General features: G+C 47.9%; 3 protein-coding genes across 3 annotated transcripts in view; all 3 read right to left on the bottom strand.

Moving 5' to 3' along the window:
• The window catches only part of LOC128730633 (tyrosine-protein kinase-like otk), a 46117-nt gene extending 38403 nt beyond the window's left edge, over nucleotides 1-7714 (bottom strand). Inside the window, exons 1-3 of the mRNA XM_053823709.1 lie at nucleotides 6976-7714; nucleotides 3335-3463; nucleotides 3076-3258 (exon numbers count right to left, since the gene is read on the bottom strand). Of these exons, the coding sequence (XP_053679684.1) occupies nucleotides 3076-3258; nucleotides 3335-3463; nucleotides 6976-7054 (391 nt within the window). The 5' untranslated portion in view covers nucleotides 7055-7714. The remainder of the gene's footprint in view (nucleotides 1-3075; nucleotides 3259-3334; nucleotides 3464-6975) is intronic.
• A 1954-nt stretch (nucleotides 7715-9668) lies between these two features.
• LOC128730944 (sorting nexin-17) lies at nucleotides 9669-14330 on the bottom strand. Its single transcript, XM_053824036.1, has 6 exons — nucleotides 13487-14330; nucleotides 11620-11812; nucleotides 10832-11550; nucleotides 10529-10765; nucleotides 10354-10461; nucleotides 9669-10274 (listed from the first exon to the last, which is right to left on the bottom strand). Exons 1-6 carry the CDS (start codon nucleotides 13547-13549, stop codon nucleotides 10113-10115), a joined length of 1482 nt encoding a protein of 493 aa, XP_053680011.1. The 5' UTR covers nucleotides 13550-14330; the 3' UTR covers nucleotides 9669-10112.
• Nucleotides 14331-15018: 688 nt separating this feature from the next.
• LOC128731820 (major facilitator superfamily domain-containing protein 12-like) lies at nucleotides 15019-17163 on the bottom strand. The gene is made up of 5 exons (XM_053824964.1): nucleotides 16755-17163; nucleotides 16370-16692; nucleotides 15974-16290; nucleotides 15432-15902; nucleotides 15019-15353 (listed from the first exon to the last, which is right to left on the bottom strand). Exons 1-5 carry the CDS (start codon nucleotides 17161-17163, stop codon nucleotides 15212-15214), a joined length of 1662 nt encoding a protein of 553 aa, XP_053680939.1. The 3' UTR covers nucleotides 15019-15211.
• Between the last annotated feature and the right edge of the window lie 4019 nt (nucleotides 17164-21182).

The raw sequence follows: 21182 nt of genomic DNA on the forward strand, positions 1-21182 counted from the left end.
GAATAGAAGAAACTCAACTCACGATCGTATCGGGCTTTTATGGGCATCATCATCGTCACTGGGGCGAATTTTCCAATGGCACCGTCCCTTTTATCATACAAGCAGCACTGTGTATGTGTGCGCCTACTTGAGCTTATCGGAACCGGCACACGAGCCAGAGCTCACCCACGGGGTCGTTTGGTCGTTAATGCTAATGTTGAAATGAATATGTTTGCTGTGCACCGTGCACAGATGATACCCGGCACAAGGGATGATGCAATGGAACCGACCCCCCATTTAAGCCAAACATGGCCACCATAGTGCAGGTCATTATGACCCGTTTCCTTACCATGTACCGACCGGGGGGATTGGAGTAAGAAACCGTCAAGCAAATAGAACGCCAGCACAGCGAGAGAGCATATATTTGTAATGCAATTTGACTCTCGGTTGAGAATGTTCTCACAGTACAAACTAGCGCACTGTTTTTTTTTTTACGACCGTTCATTCAACAACCCTTTAAACCCGGTGGTCCTCCGGTGCTGCTTCCGCTTCAAAACGTCAAAAGTTGTCCGTCCTGGATGTGCGCGAGAAGCATTTCATTTTCCGCACTCCGGAACAAAGAACGATGGCCCGGAATGGTACAGAATCCGGAATCGGTGGGCTGAACTGAAACAAAAATACTTCCAACCTCCAAACACACCTGAGGCGAGCGACCTACACACACACACACACACGTACAGTGGACATTCAATCCTCATTCACTCCTACCGTTCGAGTATCCTTTGCGACGGCCAATCGACGAATCGGTCACTGACTGACGGGGTTTGGCTGGATGCACTACTACCACAGCTGCACCGGTACGCTCTCTCACACAAACCCAGTGCACAACCACACTGCTGCAGCCATCGTTTCGACGTGTGCGGGCGCCGACGGCATTCCCGGCCACCACCCTTTCCCTCCCGCTTGGGTGAGCCATAAAATTTTATGGCCCTGCTACTCCTGCCTGCCCGGAATGAAGCCCAGGAAAATGTGAGTTTCCCAGCTCCCGGTTTGGTTGGAAAACGCAACGCAACAAAGGAGCGCACCCCGTCGTGTTCGCCGCTGACGAGGAGAGTCTGTTTTGTCCGGTTGGTTTGTGGAAAAGTTACGCCTGGAAAAGTGGGAGCGGCGTTCGGGAAATCTTCGCTCCTGCAATCGGGACGCCTTCCTCGAGCCCCAGTCCAGAACGGAGACAATGATTGCAACGTACTCGAGGTGGGTTTCTCGATTTTTTTCTTCCTTCGTTCTCCTTTTTCTCACCGAACCAGAGAGTGAAACGTCTGGGTGGACCGGAAAATGATCCTGCAGCATGTGCAGCAAGGCACCGCCGACCGGTGGGATGGGAAAGGTTATGTTTTCTCCTTTGATTACATTTTCCTGGCGCCCGGCACGGACGAACTCCACCCTCCCCAAACGGACCGGAGATGCAGTCGCAGCATGGTTTGGTGCTTTTCCACCGTTTTTACAACCATTTAAACAGGCATCCGGCAGTGGGCACGGCGCGGAAAACGGGCCTCGATTCACTGGCCAGAGATTATTCGGACAATCTGGCACGGGCCGGAGAGGGTTGATGATTGTTTCCCGCGAGTCTGGGGCGATCGTAAAAAAGACGAGAAGACTTCGAGATCACCGTGTTTTTTTTTGTCTCCCCTATTTTCTATTCGAATCGTTATTCCGTTTCCTTTCGGCGCATGAAGCAGCAATGCAATGCAATGAACAATGATGAAATTGGGAGCCCTTGCGGCTAACTGCAACTAATCAATATGTGAGTGTAAGCGCCTGGCGCTTTGGGGGGTTGGCAGATGGAAAAACGAACACATCGGTTCAATAATGACAGGACATGCGGCCACATCATGTTTCTTCAATTATCACTGTTTACAAAGCGTGAATTTAAAGCGTGCCCCGCCAAGCTGCAATCACGGTTGATGAAAAATTCATGCGTGTTTTATCGCGTGGATAGGTTCGGAAAGGAACGGCTCGCCTGTGGGGGAGGGGGGGGGGGAGTTCGTTAATTATGGACCCCCTCGAGTCGTTGGCATGCAAACGCAATTTCCCGCGTTCATTAGCGGACATAAACGGAACCAATCGGAGCCAGCGCTAGGATGCGCTAACCTGCACACACCAGCACCTTTCCGGGCGCGAGTGGTGAGATAATAACTAACGGACGTTTGAATTTTTGATGGAAATGGAAAACGAAAATGAGCCGGAAAAGTTTAAAAACACACCGTTCCCGTCCGGATGCGGGCCGCGATAAGGGAAATTCAAATAAACTCCCGTACTTCCGTGCGTGCGTTTTTAAGCTAAACTCTCTGCTTCAAGAGGTACGTTAAAGTGACCTACTTTCGCGCAAATAAAACTAGCAAATTATGCCGAATTAAAGAGGAAAGCAGCTGCCACTCGCTGCTGGATAAACCACCCCTCGTCCCTACATGAGAAGTTCCATGTTCGCCCATTACCATGGGTCAGGATAGCGAGTCCTGCAGCGAACAGCGAGAAGTCCATTACCTGTCCGCCGGCACAACCACGCGCCGTGAATAAATGCCGAAGCTCTCGCAGGTTCCAGCGGATGCGCACCAACAGGGGAGGGGGGTATCGGATGACCCCAGGGTGGGATTAATTAAATCTAATATTTTTCACCATCCCCCCAAAAAGCCACCCGAGCCGACGGTGGAGTCAGGTCAAATTATGGGCGTTTTGGCGTTAAATTTTCCGACACGAACGATTGTATCCGTTTTTTCGAACCCACCCACCCACCCACTGGCCCGAGGTCGTGCGAAGGACCACGGACCGTGTCCCTTTTGGCTCGCTCTGTCCCTTTTATTTCCCACCCGCAGCGGCTCGCCATGCTCCACTAATAGAGTAATAATTTTGACCGAAAACGTGACCGTTCCGACCCGCCAGTTCCCAAGGATCGTGGCCTTTCCACCGACACACATGGGGGGGGTCCTTTCCGGAGGATGCCCGGAAGTGCCAGCGGAACGCTTCCGTGTGCGACATGCGAGAACTTCCCGAAATGGAACATGCGCCGCCACCGTGGGCACACGTGGGAACACTCACCGATAACGTCGAGGGTGGCCGCTGGGGACGCCACACGGGCACCGGAAGCTCTCGCCGTGGCCAGACACACGTAGTCACCCCGATCGAGCGTCCCATTGGCGGCCCGGATGTGGAGATTCGATGCGCTCTGGTACACGCGCTGCGGTCCAAAATCCTGCCGATTCTGCACCGGAACGGACATTCCTGTGGGTTGGAGTTAATTATTTGCAACCGTAGCTAGGGTCCTGCTCTGGGTGCCATTGGCCATGCACACACTTACCGTTCCGTGTCCAGGAAAAATCGATCTCATCATCAAACAATGCCCGACACTCGAAGGTGACCGGTTCACCCTCGAACACTTGCCGGCTTTGGGGCGTCACGGTGAACTGGAACTCGCACCGAACCGAACCTGGAACCGAGAAAAAGAGAAAAGAATGCCGCTTGAAGAATGGTGCTCGAGATGATGGCGCGGTGATAAGCCCCGAATGGAGCAGAACTAATCAGGACGTGGCAAAAAGAACACACAAACCCACTGATGGAAAACTTTCTAAAAATCTCTAAAATCTCGTCACCAGCGACCAACGAGAGTAGCGAACTTTCGCACCAGCAGGCGCCAGGTACGTGAGAACTTGTCGCCATAGTTTCTCCACGGCGGCAAACGGTTGGGACATATTTCGGGAACCTTCGGTGCTGAGTCAACGGGAGCGATAAAAATGTTAAACGATTTTCTATCAGCACGTCACCTCAACCGACCGAAAGCAGGGGGGTTCCGGTGTTCCCAGGCGGAACTACCGCCATCAGGGCCTCCCGCAGGTGTATGAGGAACGAGCAACCCAGATTGCCTATCAGCGGCGGTCCAATGTGCCCTTGCCAAAGGGTCCCGGAGTTGTTTTTTTTTCGGCACGCTCACAAGCACGCTAGAGAAATGGCACCGGGTGGTTCCCCGATTTTTTGTTGTTGTTGTTGTTGTTGGGTGTGAGATTCCAGATAACCAACGCAACGTCACCATCAACGCGTTGGCGTCGTAGAATTTTATGGAATTCGATTTTCGACTTCCGAAAGTCACATCGGTGCTCGGTTGGTTCGCTTATGAGAGCTCGCGACGCCAACAAGACTCGAGAAAAGGGTTCCACGGATGCGGACATACACGCGACTGGGTATGAATTTTGATACGCGTCGGATGGGAAAATTATGTTGTTATCGTCCCGTGTGTGAGCGTAAAATGGTGATGAGGTATGGTTGATGAAGAAAAAAAACATCCCCCCACACAAACTCTCACAAAAGCGGTTAAAGGAAGCTGCTCTTGGGGAAAATGATGCCCCGCTGATGGAAGGCGGTCATATTTTCGCAACATTTGAATTCAATCGGCAGTTTACTGGGAACTCGGGCGAAATGGTTGTTTTATTGCTTTTCCGTTTCAGAACTCTACGCACTTTGACGAGATGAGCTTTGCAGGTCTTCGGGAAGGTTCTTTTTTGACTACAATATCTTACTTCCCCCTGCTGAGAAGATTAATCCAGAGAGCTCGTTTGAGAAATATTTAAAACAAGCATGAAACAGAGCAAGTTTCCAACAACGGTAACCCATCTAAAAAAAAACCCGCCTTCGTTCGTTGACCTCCGGTACCTTATTTGTGACGGTGGTCGGTTCCGGTCAAACAGCCGTCCGCCGATCCGGGCATTAATCCGAAAGCTACTCATTAGCGCGAAATCCATCATCATAATAATAATGATGCACGGCCGGTTCGGGACTTTTTCAGGCCAGATCCCGGGTGCAGCCATAATCCCACACAAGGCCCGGCCCGGCGAAGGCAAATTACAATTTATTGCACATGAAATAGCAAACTTTTTAATTAGAGCCACCGCTCGCTGGCCATCACGCCCCCGCTGGTTGGGTTCTTTCGTTCTTTTTTTTTTTCATTATTGTACCCCGATTCGGGGAGGTTCTGATCCTCGTACCGGTTTGATTCGCAAAACCGTGATTCACCGGAAGTGGAGGGTTCAGCTCCGGATCATTGGAAAAACCGACCACTCCCCCCATGGAGAGACAGAGAGAAAGAGAGAGAAGGAGTGAGAGTGAGGGTTGCAATTGAAAGGTTAGGGGTTTTTCGCATACGACAACCGGTACACAGGAATTGTTCGCTCTTGCGCATTGGCAACACTCGGCACTGTCATAAAAATTAACGAACCATTTGCAGGCAGGCGTTTAGAAAACCGGGAAAATGGGAATCGCAAACGGTCGCACACGTTTTTCCCTATTTTCCCAAGTGCAATAAACAGAATGAAATAAAAACACACGGCAACGACAACACACAACAAAACGAGTGCCCGGAAATGAATGCAGTTTTTCAGCGACGTCCCATTCAACGGCAAATTTGTGTTGACAAAACACGCCAACGGGAGGCAGAGGCTTTTGGCGCTTCTCCTCGAGGACCCCGAGCCAGATCGGATGGCTGTTCGGTGGGTGCTTGTTTGCCGTGTTCCTTGTGCTTCTTCGCTGTAGGACGAGAAGCCAACTACTGGATGAATTTTTGGGACACAAACCGGGGAGGGTTCGGGCTCCGTTTATCGCCTTTCGCCATGCTTCCTCGATCGCGTGTCGATGAAAGCTTAATCCTGTGCCATTTATCGGGACCTTCTCTTTTTCTTCTTCTTCATTCTCCACAAAAACCAACACGAATCGCTCGTTTTACCCGGTGTCCACAAAAGAAAAGGTCCAGTTTTCTTGTGGTGGCGCCGAGAAAACCACGGTGCGTGCAGGTGTGCGATTTGTCACACGTGGCCACCGCAAGTGCCAAATTTTGGAACCGTCTTCGGTCCTGCGAAAGGGCACCGAATCCCGGCAAGGGAAAAGCCACGACGGTGGGGATAAAAGGCCACCCAAAAGGCATGCCACCCATTCACGTGAGGTTGTGGCGAAACGGGGTTGATATGTTGATGACGTTTTTTTTTTGGGGGGGGGGAACCAAATCTCGGGCAAAACGCCGGTCTCCCTTGGGAAAAATGGTGTCACGTAGGGTGAAATACGCGAAATCCTGACGGTCAGAATTGGGTGGCTTCCCCCGTCCGTTTGAATCCGAACGAAACGACACTTCAGATTTTACAGCCGCCCAAAAAGGTCCACCCGGGGCTGATTCGCTTCCAGGAAGGAGCCCATTTCGAGGTGACACATTCATGCAGGTGCGTGATGTTTTAAATGCATCTGTTGTGCCAAACATTGGTAACAAATAAACAAGCAAAGAAAAAAAACAGCAAAATCCTTTCCCTAAAAGGCGCGCGCACTCGAGTTGGGAGGAAGAATAAATAAACATCAAAAAGCCGCTCCAAAAGCATTTTCTTGCGACGTTTGATAACAAATCTCTTTCATTGACCGCCGTCCGTTCGGGGCACCGTATCGGTGAAAGGACCGGAAACGCGACGTGACCAGCCGCGGGGTACCGCCAAAGATCACACGAACGCGATAAGGAAAAGTGTCCGATTTTAGCGAGAACGAGCGTTCGAATGGAGCTGGTGGGGGGGGGCAATTTCTTCCTTATCACCATGACGGGATGGGTGTTCGAGCAGGCAAGGGTGGTGCTGGCTTTTTGACTCCCCACGGAAATGGACCCTACCCGTTCGATGCCTAGAAGGATCTTGGAGGCAATGGCCGAAGAAGAAGCACTTTACGAAATGTGTTCTCCTTCGACGAGGTGGATGTTTGTCGAGAAGCCGGGGTTTTTCTTAGCTTTCAAAGACAGCTCTCTTAAGGGGAGCCGTATTTATTCACTGCTCTGGGCAGAAAATCCTCACTAATGCAGATGCAACATAGGTTCCGCGGTACAAAAGAAACTTCAATTAATTTAAGTACTCCAACATCATCGACCAGCGCCGATCCGATTGCATGTGCCGTTGGAGGAAAACGGGCGAACGGAACTCTACCTACCGAAGCCAAACTGCACGGCCAGCACCATCAGCAACACCGTTCCCATCCTGCGGGACGCGATTGCTTCTTTCAATTGCATTGTGTTGCGTCGTTTTTTTATCACTATTTTTTTTTTGCTTGAATTTCTTTCCTACGTTCTTTCCCGCACGTTCGACTACGTTTCCACGCAAGAAAACCACCCAACGGAGTACAATTCCCTGGACGCCTCGGGCCAATCAAACTGCATCGGATGCTGGCCTGCGAAATCGCGGCACACGGACTGGCACTGTTCTCGCAATCAAACCCCGAACCGGTGGCGATGGACGGACTGCAACTGCATTTTGAAGCACTTTTCAGACACTCAAACCGCACGCACGCACACAGCTTTCTCACGGGAACCGACAAGGAACTAGAGGAACACTTCGGTGATTCGCAACTATTTTTCGTAACACTTTGTCTAAGCTGTGTGTTTACTGCGGTGTTCCTATCCTTCCTGAAGGACCATTCGATACAAACGCACTGCCTTTCGATTAGTACTTCCCTTCAAAATGGCTACATATGTACTGTGCTGTGCAGTTTTTTTTTATTAATTTCCACCGGAAACCTATCTCCAGAGAACTATCGTTTTATTCGCCGGTTTCGCAACACACAATGCACGCCATTGTTGCTCCACGCGCAACGGTACTTTCACAGATACGCAAATGCCGGATCGACGCACCAGAACACGCTAGCGATAACACGCACTGTGCAACAGCGGCACCCGAACTGCATCCGAATGCAGTTTGGTTTTACAACACTCGTTACGCGCAAGTCGAGAATAACATGTTTAATGCGGGAACCGACCGAACCACGGACACCAAATCGCACGTCCTTCCGCTTTGGCGTTTTATTTCGAAATGAGAGTTGAAAGTAGAAAGAGAAAGAGAGCGCTATAGACGCAAGCGAACCGTGGTTACGCAGCCTTTGCTTGCATACGTCTCCACGCGAGACTCTCTTGAGAACTGTCTACACGTCGACTCTAGTCTCGTTCAGAAGAGTTCCATAACTCCGATGACGCGTATATGTGCAATCTTTATTGATCTATTGTCGTACTGAGTCAGCTAACAATCAAATACATTACAGAGTTTCAGCACATGGACCTTTTTTTCAAAGTTTAGGTCTTTCCCGTGTAGACAGCATCTTCAGCATTGAGACCTCTCTTTGTTTACATATGCTACGCCGGTGACGCTAGAATTTGTTTGACGCAAACTAAGCTTGTGACAGCGAGGTTCATTAGGCGCTGGTCGTTTCAAGTCACAGACCAAACTGTTGGATGATAATTAGATTGAAAAGTGCGTTGGAGTTGCTTGGGCCAATCCATCTTATTAAAAATACCTAGAATTACATTATTAACATGAGCTAAACAGCTAACGCGTTATAGCACAGACCGTAAATGAAGATTTTGTAGGCGAAGGTGAGGCAACATATGGTATGCCCGTTTGACAGAATGTTGAGCATAAACTTACTCAATACAAATTTGCGCGCAATTATCCATTTCAATCATATTATTCATGAAACCATTGATTGTTGATTTTAGCATCTTGTTATGGATTGCTATTCCTTCCTATTTAGTATGTATATGCATTGTATAGCACAAGCAGATTTCAAATCTGTGGAAAGCACTCGCAGAACATCACAGTAAGCATGTGGTGCCTAGAAAAATTATGAAATTCGATTGAAACGTTCCACAGTGCGGTTATAAATTTGGCCTTGAACTGAATATTTTTTTTGGTTTTATACTTTTTTCAATTCTAAATCGAAATAATGGTAGTTACTTCACGTAAAGCTGCCACTGGAAAAACGATACATAGTCGAAAGCCATCTCCGAAGCTTCTACTTCCAATAAAACGTCGTACCGTTAACAGTCAAAGCTTGGCAAGAAGTCGTTCATCATTAAGGATACCCCAAAAAAGAGGATCGTTACCACGCGATAGCAAATACAAGCCGACACGTTTGGACGTAACGTTTACGGATTATCCCATTGAAAACAGACGTCTTGTAATATGCGATGCAGAGAGTATCGCCTATAATGACGTAACTCAACAGTATCACGGACGTCCGGTGGAGGACGCATACAGATGGTTCCACTTGAGAGGATGTAATGTCCTCATGCTTAGTCCGGATTATTTGTCAAGTAAGCTGGTGGACCGTGATTTGTTAGGTGAGATTTATGGACGAGTTGAGTACATCCACAACATCCCCGACAATGCTGGAAACCCTAGCGAAAATCACGAATTCGAAAAGGTCCTTCTCCAGAGAGCGGAAGCCGAGGGCGCAGTGATTGTCTCAGAGCGAATGTTCGAGACGACCTACCATTATGGTGAACAAGTTGCGTTGACGCGGGTAGTTGGCTTCACCGTTTTTAAGAATAAAATTTTCATCCCCGTCGATCCTTACGGCCGCAGAGGGCTATGGCTGAGGGATATAATACATAAAAATTAAAATATTTCCCCATGAAGCAATATTTGTCCTAAGTTGTCCTAAATTTCGACAAAATACGTAAAATTAAGACCCATTTGAAATAATAAAGACCACCGAAAAATCGATACAAAACTATCGGATGTGTCTCTCTCAATGAAACCGATTCAATAGGAAGTTTCAACCGCATTTGGTCGGTTTTATTCACTTGAGCCCCCCCCCCCCCCCCCCCCCAATCTGCGTATTCAACTGGGTAAACAATCGCAAAATGCTGCTGTTTCCGGTTGCACGCTACTTTTACACATATTACGCCGAGCCAATATACTTCACTATATCGATACAAAAAAAAATAGTTAGAGGAGTTTTTAACCACTCGATAGGTATCACGTCTAGATAACTAACATCCAAAGTTAGATAGAGAGAAAACCTATCCGAACACCACCAGACATAAAATGCCAGTGCTGTAGTGCCCGAGCCACACAGAAACGGAAGGGAGAAAATAAATGGAGTACGATACGAAAACTAGCACAGTCTACAAATTACCAGCATCCTACAATAGGGAATGGAAAAAAACTCAAACATATGGACAAGCATCTCGCCGTGCGGCTACAGCAGTATCGGGTTACGATGGTACGATGGTGTTTGCAGTAAATTCGTTATCAAAATTTGCATTATCTTCTAGCGTTTAGATTACGCATGTCCTAGAGATCGTCATCGCCGATCCACTCGAATGCCTCGTTGTGCACGGAATCCTTGCCATTCTTAAAACGCACTGTCGTGTTAAACTCCTTTAGCTTGCGCCGGATAAAGGAAGACCCGTTGTTTGTGGCGTTCGATGTACCATTGTTGCTACCACAGTCATTCTGCAAAAAAGTTGCAAAAGAAAGTAATAAAAACCACAGGGAACGCTTGGAAGGCGGCTCATGGTAAGTAATCACACACATTTACGATATTGTAGAGAGTATCGGTTGAACTAGAATCCGTCATGCAGTGATTGGATCCATCCCGTCGGATGTAGGAGAGCGGTGCATATTCCGCATGTTGCGGACTCTGCAATAGAGAGCGTTACGTTACGAAACTACCACTATTTGCAGCCCCGTTATCGCCGCTAACTGACCTGCAAGTGTGCGGGATCGGACCCATTTTTCTGATTGAGCAACTCATCGACGATTGACTGAAGGCACACGGACATAAGCATCGACTGTTCGCTGTAGATCGTGATCCACTTGAGCTGGTTCTTCGCCATCAAATACTCGAAGGAAAGCTCCAGCGTGATCTTGGATGACGGTGGTGATGGTTGTCGCGTCGACGGTTGCGGATGAATTTGAACGACCGCCAAGGGTGGTTCCTGGTTCTGGGGATCATTAGGACGAAGAATTAAAAAAAAACACACTCTTCTAACACCGACACTCTCACTTACGACATGGATGGGTGTAACGCGCCAGCACCGGATGCGTGTGACTTTGAATTTGGTTTCCTGCATATCCTTCCCGGTAAACGTGAGCAGATTGAGCTCCTTGTTTCCCAGCACCACGGTGGCGCGAGTGTTCGGCTCAGGGTAGTCGACGTTGGCGCGCGGAAACTGCAAACACCCGTACAGTGGCAACTTCCGGACGATCTCGAGATACTCGCTCTTGCTGCCCCGCGCCTGCATGTTCGTCAGTTGTTCGTTGAGATCACGCGTCGTCACGATCCAGCCCCGCTCGACGTCGCTCAGCGCCTGAATGTAGAGCAGGTTGAGCGCAATCCGGTCCCGCATTAGTTCGAGATCGTACACCGGATCCCAATAGCTGGTGCGTAACACCAATTTGCAATCATCCCAACGCTTGGCGGAGATGTACGGCGCCTCAAAGTCCATCAGACGCTTGGCGATCGTCAGTTCACCGTTCGCTTCCTTACGCATTAGGTAGAGCGCGAAGTAACAGCCGCACTCACGCGGCAAGTCGATGAGGGCGCACGCCTTCTCCAGCACCTTGCTGGTGCAGTCGGTCGTATAGACGGTTGCCGCTATCCGGTACCCGTTCATGAGGTAGACGTCCAGCGTCACTTCGCTACAATCGGTGAACGAAGACTCCTGCTGGGCGTTCAGCAGGAACGCACGCAACAACTCCGACCGGCAGAGCATCGGATCCTGGCCAACTGTAACAAGGAAAAAGGGTGCATTCCTTTATTCGCTTCGAACGAGAAAAGTACCTCGTGGTGTCTTACCGAGTTGGATGTACCGCTCAAGGCTCATACGTCGTTGCTCGATTTGGTTCGGCGTGAGGGAGAGCAGCTTCTTTGGTGGAAAGCTGGGCAGAGCGATCGACGGAAGGGAACGTTTCAGCTGTTCGTGCAGGCTGTGCAGCTGCTTGTACCGAAGGCAACAGTGGAAACTGCCATTGATGTGGATGTTGAAGCCCTGCAAATGCGAAATTAATGTAGTTTTATTTTCAGCGCACGAGCACAATTAGTCACATCAATTATACCACTGAACGTATCTTCTTCTAGGAAAATATATCTCATTCATCGGCAAGAGAATTGCTCAATTCAAGTTCCAAAAATTCGTTTCATGCTGCTAGTGAAATCTGTCAAGGCGGCTCAAGCCTGACGGGATATGAACGCAAGTTCGAGGAGTGCCATACGCAGAGGAGACCTTGAAGACATAGTACTTAAATCCAACCATTAAACGAATAAGTGTTCTAGCCTCCCTGTGCATATCCTTTCTACGAGTCGTTTACCTTCTCGGTCACTGCGTGAAACTCATCATTACTCATCAGTAGAAAAAAAACAGCCAAAACGCACGTACAGTTTAACGAGTAAGTACTTAAACCCGTCGACGACGGCAAGCAGTTATACTTTGCAGAGTTCGATGGGTTGTAGCTTGTTTGTGTAAGCACCCTGTGCTTTGTCTTCCCAAACCCACCCCAAAGGTTCTTATCGCGAGTGCTCTGACCGATGGTTCAAATGTTTATTCCAAATGCCTAATTCGGTCATCGTGCAAACATTTGAGTCGAAGGATAGAGGACCCATCGACGTTCGCTGGAAGAGAAGTGTCCAGCGGTGCTCCGGAGCTCCTTTCGGAAGCCGCCAATTAATCAAGCTCTTTCGATCCTGTGCGTCCATCAACAGGCTTGCTTTTCGACTCGGCTCATGGACTCAGTTCAGCATTATCCAAGGGCTGTGGGATCGATTTCTGTCCATTTAGCATTTACGCCGTTGCGTGAGCACCGTCAGTAATACCGGAGAGACGTTTGTTTATTCATTTCCTCACCCAAAAGGCCGAAAATAGACTCGACCCAAAACGCGGATCGGGCCGCATAATTCCAACGGCATCGAACAAACACGGTTCGGTGGTACGCAGGCCAGCGGAAAAATGCCCGGCAAGATGGAAGGGTTTCAGTATTATTTTCCCCACAATTTATTCTAGTGGCGGTAAAAAAATGCGTTCCTTGCAGGCATATTTCCATTCAACTTCCCACTCGCTGCGTTCGCTCCAATGGTCCCTCCTTTTGCTGTTCCCATTCTCGCTCCGATATGAAGCGGTTCTTTCCGATCTATCTGGTTGCATTTTATTGCACGCATTTCTGCCACCATGCGTTTGCTCGCCCCCACCCATCGAAAGGGCGTAGGAAACCGAACTGCTAGGGCGTTGATGACCGATATGGGGGCTGGAACGCAACTTCCCTAGGGGCCGCTTGGAACAGAGGGCGGATGGTGAGAGCTGCGGCTTCCATCACGCCACTCGAACGGACCTCGAGTGGATGAAACGCAAAAAACCAACGGGCTATTCCCGCGGCTTTGGAGTGAAAATTAAAACCAAGGGCGGATTGGGGGAAACCAGAGCGGGTGTGCATGATCTTCGGCTCCTCCGCAATCCGCCTTGGCCGTTCCGGACAAGGAAGCAATCAGAGCGAAAGCCGGCGTGTAGCAGCAATAGACCAATCAATTGTGTGCCGGCGTTGGCCAACGAAAGCCAACGGGGGTAAATTTAATTGGATAAATCCCACTACACCACACAATGCGGCGCTACTTGGGCAAAGCGATCATCCCCCCACCCCTCCCTCGCCCCCCTCGTTGGATCCCCGTTACGTACCGTATAAGACGATCCGCTCCCGTCGGATGCAAACTCCTGCGTGCTCGGTATCGAAAAGTGCATCCTTGCAGTGGCGGCTGGGCGCGCGTGATGCGCTTCGATGCACGAATGTGTGGGAGTGGCGACTCCTTTCTCCTGGTCGGTCTTCTCTCCTGGTGCGCTAGTTCGGTGATGGAATGACCCGGCCTACTCCGCAAGACGTTGATAACATCCGAGAGCGTCACTGGAGACGACTCTGCCAGCGTCGTCGAGTGAAGAGGTCAACATTCGCCTTTGGCGGGCGCAGACTTAAAAGCGATTACCGTTTGTGGCTGGTGGCCGGCGCAGTTGAAGGGACGGTGTTCATTACGGGTGTGTAAGCTCGTTTGTTTCGTTTTTTTTCTTTTTTTTTCAGAGGAAGGGGAAACTAGACTTTGGTGCCGTTTTGTTCTGGCTCCCGTGCATCGAGCAAAGCGCTGCCGTGTATGTGGCGTATGCTAATGACGAATAGTTGGGCAACTTTACGTGAATGTTTTTTTTTCTGAGCACTTCTATTAGACAGCTACTATCCCACACTTCGGATGCAGATGGGTTTGTTCCACGTTTTCATCCTACGCACGAACGCAAACTTACGCCTTCATAGGCAGATACTGCAACGAAACACCACTCGGCACCTTTTCCAGACACGCCACTAATCACAAGTCTCTCGCCTGCACTTAAGTGGGTGGAGGGAGCGAAGAAAAATTCCCGAATCTCACTAAACTACCTCCTGCGCTATAGTTTTGGTTACCCCTACGCGAGTGACCGACATTGCTAAAAGAGAATAATATTTGCACAGGAGCACCATGCATGGACCTGCACTAGGAGACGCACTAGTATACTGGCCTACTGTCGCTAGTTCGGCCCTGCCTTTCAAGACACTATTCGACGGACTACTTCTATTGCTACGCGCAGGGATGTGTTTCAGAATTATCAACAATCAGTGGAGGAGGAAAAGAATAATCACAAAAAAACAATGCCAGTGCTGCCATCCCGACTGACGTTCCGATCGTTGTGACGTTGGTTAGTTGACAGTAGGCAACCCGCAAGACATTTGGTGTGGATGTAACTAAATCGTTATTTCTCCTTTCGGTGGTTATTCCTTCAAATTTAGCATGCTTTAACACTTTGAGTGCCACATCACCCAAAAAGTGGGTGATGTAAATTTTTACAAAACGCCATGTTACCCATTTTTGGGTTACGGCAAAAACGCTTAATTTTAAAGTGCAATTTTTGAATATTTAGAACAGCTATTATTCCCACCTATTACATTTATGACCAAACAGAAATACGAATGAACACAAAGAAAACCAAAAATTCATCACAAACGTAGAACGTTAAGAATTAGAGCCAGTGCAACCGAGGCTCTGACGTATGAGCAAGAATCGCTTGAATCGTGGCATTTTGTGCACTTTCCTAAAAAAACGCTTGGCACGCAAGGGGTTAAACCAAATTCAAATTTAACATGTATTTAATAATTAAACGCAGGAAAAGGAATACTCAAATACTTACTAGTATCTCACAATATGATTTTTATTGAATTTTTAAAGCATAATAAAACTCGGGACTCATTTTATAAAATTTATTTCTTTTAATAAAACCTGCTACTTAACAGTATAAAGATAAATTTAGGATAAAAAAAAACAGTTTTAACAGAAAACTTAAATGAGCCTCCTCCGTTTAGCGTGGTGAGTGTGCTAAGGATGACTACCGAATTCGCCGACGAGAAGATGCGGTGGTACACAGTAAAGTCGCTAACGTAAGGCACCCCAAAATTGCCGCTAATCCACAGCCGTACGACAGCACTCCCTTGTAATACTCCGGACAATCGGATCGATCACGGCATTTCCTAAAACACAATAAACAGTTCAATCAATAAATATGAGAACCAAGGAAAGATATTGTCAGTCATTTTCGCAACACATACACCGACTCGATGATTACTACAACGACCCCCGTAATCAGTTTGTCCGCAAACGTGACGGCTGAGTAGATAAAGCCTCCTTGGTCCGCGTGCTTCCCGATCATGTCAGCTGTGATGCATAGGCTGCTGATCATCGTAATAGAGCTGCCGGCGCCAAATAGGGATGCGATCAGGAATAGTGCCACTGTACTGAATGATACCGAGGGGGGCGTGAAGGCTATCCACAGACACACGCTTATACTGATTACGGATCCAATAAAGTACACCAGACTGTTGCTGACGAACCGATTGCTGTACTTCAACAGTAAGGATGCCACAAAGGAAGCCAGAAACGACACCAATGGCACCGTAGCCAGGTGCTCGACGTTGGCGTTGTTCTCTGCTGGGGTCACATCTGGTTGGTAAGCTCGTTCGTCCAGCCAAAGTGGCATGTACACCAGCGAAGTAGTCATGAAGAGCCTCGAAAAAACATACCTACGACAGGGTAATGAGAAGCTGTGAGTATACACATTGGTTATGAAAACGTTTTCAAAGCAATCACTTACAGCAAAGCGTTCTGATACAGCAAGGGAGATTTGAAGAAATTTTTCTTTGGTTTACGGTGCACGATCGTGTCTGGCGCGCTGGAAGATCCAGCTAGCTGCGATGGAACGGTATGTCGAACACCACCGTTTGTTTGTCGCTGGTCCGCATCCAACAACGATTCCCGCTCGAGATCCGTCTCGGTTGTTGGCCCAGTCGATCGGATGACATTGTGCTGGAGTGCCGTATTTCGCCGATGTTCGTATCCACTGAACGTTAGCGAAAAGTTGAACAATACTGACATGGAGACACCTACCAGCGTGAGGATAAGTGAAATGTCCTACGGAAAGGAAATACGTTTTGCGCGTTAAAACATATTTCTTCAATTGAAATGCTGCTTCCTTTCGAAATCCATTTACCCGAAACCGGTACGCATCACCCGGTCCGATCTGGTTGTCGGTGCTGGTGCGACTGCGTAGTACGGCCCACGTGACGATGTACACCACCACGTTGGACACGATGGACACCGAGTACCGGATGGCAGTTAGATCCGAGCGATCCTTCTGGGTGCGAGACAGCTCCGGAATCATGGCCAGGTGCGTCACCTGCACGATTGGCCAGCCGAACTGGAACGCAAGTATCACAATCACGAAGTACACGATTTCCCACCAGTGCGGTGCGACCGTGCACCACGGACACAGGGAGAATATCATCGGGAATGTTAGAAATACTATGAAAGTACCTAGAACGAGCAGAAACCGCACATCAGAAGGCATTGGAGGAAGGATGCATCCTGTAACATACCTGCTATATGCCACTGCCTTTTCGTCCCATACCGATCTGTCAGCAGGCCCACGATCGGCGTTGCAATGGCGTCTCCGACCTGTCCCAGCATCACCATCGCTCCGGCCTCAACCGCCGGCATGCCAAGTGCACCCTGCATAAACAGCAGCGTGTAGCTGAACCAAATCCCGGCGCACAAATCGTTGTACACGTGGCCCAACCCGTAACCGATTTTCTCGCACATCCTTAGCGTGGAGCGCTTTTCAAGCTGGGCGCGCTCCATATCAACCGGGGAACCAGGATCAGCGGCCTGGTGTGTTTCGATGCCGTTCACCGCCGGCACTACCGTCTTGGAGTCCGCCGTCGCCCCATACCGGTGAACTGTTGTGCTGCCGTTCGCTAGTGGGGCTTTGCTTCCGGTGCTGGACATGTTTGTTGATCTGCAGAGGCGGTGGAAGGAAGTCCATAAATTATTGATAAGCGACGCAACCATCTGTACCAGATGTGGGTAACTTATTTCCCTTCTCGACACACATTGGACGCATACAATGAATTGTCGATTAATATCAGTTATTTCCCAATTGCTACTAGGTACCCCAAAAAGCAAACAGAACCTGATAAATTTCATGAAAAATCAATATTTCAAGGGATATGTGAATATTTTTACATATTTTGAATACCCTAAGGGTTGAAAGCTGGTGCAATGTGTTAGCAAGTTGACCACTGTCTCCTTATCTATCCCACTGTTTAATTTAAACCGATAACTATCTGTATTACAAATAAATTACCCATTGCGCAAATTACCAAAGCCATTAATAAAGTGTTTTTATTGTACAGTAGCACATTGCAGTAAAAACATCATTACGAAATATGGCACAAACAGCTTGTGGCACATTCGGCATCACATGGCTGATTCAACCCCTACATCATTGTGCACCGGCGAAAACACTTGACACAAACGTGACTTATTTTATAGTAAAAAAAAACAGGAAGTTGTTCCCAGCAACCATTTGCAATATATTCTTTGTTCATTATTTTTGATACAAAGAATGCCGCAATATGCATATGTTGTCGAGAGTAGTGTCTGTTAGTTAATCGGCAGTGGCGTTACCAAGCCGTGAATACTAGCTGTACTTACTTTACTCAATCACTGTTCAACCAAATCCTGTCGGTCATAGCGCGCTTCCTGCCTGCCGAATATACGCTCATTGGAACCGCACACAGCACGAGCACCGATGCTTTCACACCTTCAACAGCTGATGAAACGCATGCAACGCCAACAAAAATTCGTTTGTAAATACCACCGCCAGCCACAACGCAAAAGCCCACCGAAGAGAGTCCGGCTTTCCACCCAACAAAGCACGGGGGATGATTAATGCTAGGGGTTGAACACAGCCACACGCGAACGATGGCACACGTGTATCTATCTAGTATTCGCGGGTAACCAACCCCTAGATTTCGCTGAACCGACGCTCACGCACACCAGACCAAATTGCGGGATATGCCGCGAGAAAGGGGTGGATGGCGCGAGCTGTCACTAAGCTGACGAAGACGACGATGATGATGATGATGATGATGCTGGCACTGATTTATACACTAAATGTTTCTGTTTTTAACAATCACCTGCTAGAAATCGTGCTAACCACTGCAACAATAAGTTTTTACTGGTCATTCTTGAAGTTACAGCATGCCCAGCGAACCAACTTTTTGTAAATCGTCGATTTTTTCACTTTTCACGTATTACAGTATGAGATAAAATATTCGCTTCTTACTGTATATCGGTTATTAAACGTTGTTCTCGTGTTCGTTTTCAAGGTTCTGCTAATAATTCTAATCTTATCACGATTAATACATAGAAATTTGTGTAGCCAAGCGACTGCCAGGCGGGACGGAATGTTTATCAATAAATACTGCTGGTATCGTGCACTTCTCCAAAAGTTGGAGCCTCTCCGTGGGACTTGTCGAGAGCGCACAGTGGGATAGGAAAAGGTTTCATTCGAAGATCAGGTTTAAGCAACAAATTATCAAGAAAAAATTTTGAATCAAACACACGTTTTTTTATACAAAAAGTCTTATAGTTATTTTTTTGAAAATATGAAAGATTTATAACTTTTCAAATTGATTTCATTGAAAACTGTATTATCAATCCTCATTAACTGTATTCTAATTAATGATGAGGAACTTGATAGCCGAAAGCGTTTGCGCGCGTTTCAATCACACGAATAATTTTGGGATCAAATCTTTACAAATCCTCCCAAGAAAGGCCTTGACCGCGCAACGGTTGTTGAGCCATTTAAGGAAGATTCTAATGCAAAAACCTTTTGAAAAAGATTCATATTTTCTGTAGAAAATCTCCATTGTATCTTTTTTACAAGCTTCCACATTTGAAAGTTTTATCCAACTCATGCCTCACGAGCTCCCCAGTTATTATCTCTTTCCCACTGTGCCTCAACACATGAGCTCGTTCTGCCTCTCCAGTGCGTACGACAAAGTAGGCATAAATCTCTCAATTCCATCGCTCGTCGGTTGAACACAATGTCGGACACGGTTGCCATGGAGTTTGGAGCATGGCAGCATGTCAACTAACGCACTTTTTCGAATAAAACTATTTATATGCCAACGTAGAGCTTATTTTGTTTAAATATATCCACTAATAGATCTTCTCGCTTTTGCTGTAACACCACTAAACTAATTGTGAAACATCACACACAAATCCACATGCAAACGAGTTCAAAAAATCCGGATCCATTGTCTGCATGGCTTCTTGGAATGTGCAATCCCAAGGGAGGCCAAATAGGAAATAGGTCCTTCAGTTTTAAATGTCACATTACCCGCGGTAATAGCGGTTGATGCTCATGCGAACGCTGCACCGGACGAAGAGTAACTGAGCTGCAGTTTGCTTGGCCGAGTGTCGGCCCATAATCATAGGGGACGGTTGACGCATATGTACGGCTTCGGTACGCATTGCCATGTCCTGATCAACGTCCAACGACCCCACCGCCACCGGAACGGACACGACATCGAGAGCCTTTTCCCGAAAGCCGCCGGAAAGCCGAACGTCAGTCAAGCATAACCTAGGACAACGCAACGTCCCGTGGTGCGGGGTTTTCACGCCAATGATTCGCTACCAAAAACGCACAACAAAAAGATGCACCACCCGTAAAAAGAGGTGCAAAAATGTTCCCGTTAATTCTAATCCTAAACGATGGTCGCTTATCAAAAGCTGGCTTCAGATGCACTTTGATAATTTTCGCCATTCAGCGAAGTGGAAAGTGCGGTAATATTCCTATCTGTTCAGTATACGGTTCCATATGTAGAGGTCGGTTCCGGTCATTTAGAGGGATTCTTTCGGGGCTCGATGCCGAAACCACGTGCTTGTGGTTGGTCCGTTTAAAATTCATTAACGCACGGCGGATTACAATGAAATTTATGCACTTAGCGACAGGCAGATTGGACGAACATTTCAAATTAAAAACAGTCACGGACATCAGAACATATCGCTGGCTAGAAGCGACTGTACGGTTCACGGAAACGATGGGCTAGATGTGCCAGTTTCGCGCTTCAGTTTGAACACGTGGTAACCGATACGTGGTTCCAATTCCGGAGCTAATGACATTTATGCGGCCTGCATTAGCCGGTGAAGCCGTAGAAAAGATGACGCCTTGTAGTAGCCTTCGCTCGTAAATGGGTGTCCTTAATGGCCGCAATGGTGGTCGTACGAAGTATTACAAAAAACTCACGTGCCAAAAGTGCATCCGAATGCATGCAGTCGGAAAGGCGGTACGTTCTGAAGCGCTTGCAGCGGTTTACTATAAAGAGTATTCCGAGTCGTAAATGCATATTTCACTGGAAATGTTCTCGTTGGAAGCCTTACTTCTCTCTCCAAGCTCCTCCTTTGAATCGAATGGTTAGTCGAATATGCAAGCTCTACTCGTACGCGTTATGCTCGCATTCGTCGGTTTCGTCTCGACTTTGGCATTGTAGTTATGCAACGTGCCGTAACGTACACCGTACCGCGAAATGTAACCGGCTCCTGGCGTCGACACATGGCCGACATCGGCTGATGCCTGTGCAAGTACAAGTGCATGTGCGCGCAAAACCAGATCGTCAGGAAACTTTCGTTTTCCTCTGCTAAGTAACATCGCGGGTCGTACATTGACATAAAGGGCGTGCTGCCGCGTGTCTTGGGACAATATCTATAGGAAGACCCTAAAGTGGAAAGGGTTGATGGAAATATATCGTGTCGCGGAAAGAAGAGCTTTTCATCGACGAAATAGAGTGATTGCAAATGGTTTGTCAAAACATTGAAAATTTTGGTATGTAAATATGTTAAACAGAATTTAAAAAAAAGCCTACCTCCGTTTGAACTCCGAAATTTATTCCCATTAGTACTTAAGTCTGCTTTGTCGTCACCCCTGTGCTACAATGTAAAAATATAATCCTTTGTTC

Source organism: Anopheles nili, chromosome 2, assembly GCF_943737925.1.
Source record: "Anopheles nili chromosome 2, idAnoNiliSN_F5_01, whole genome shotgun sequence".
Taxonomy (NCBI): Eukaryota; Metazoa; Arthropoda; class Insecta; order Diptera; family Culicidae; genus Anopheles; species Anopheles nili.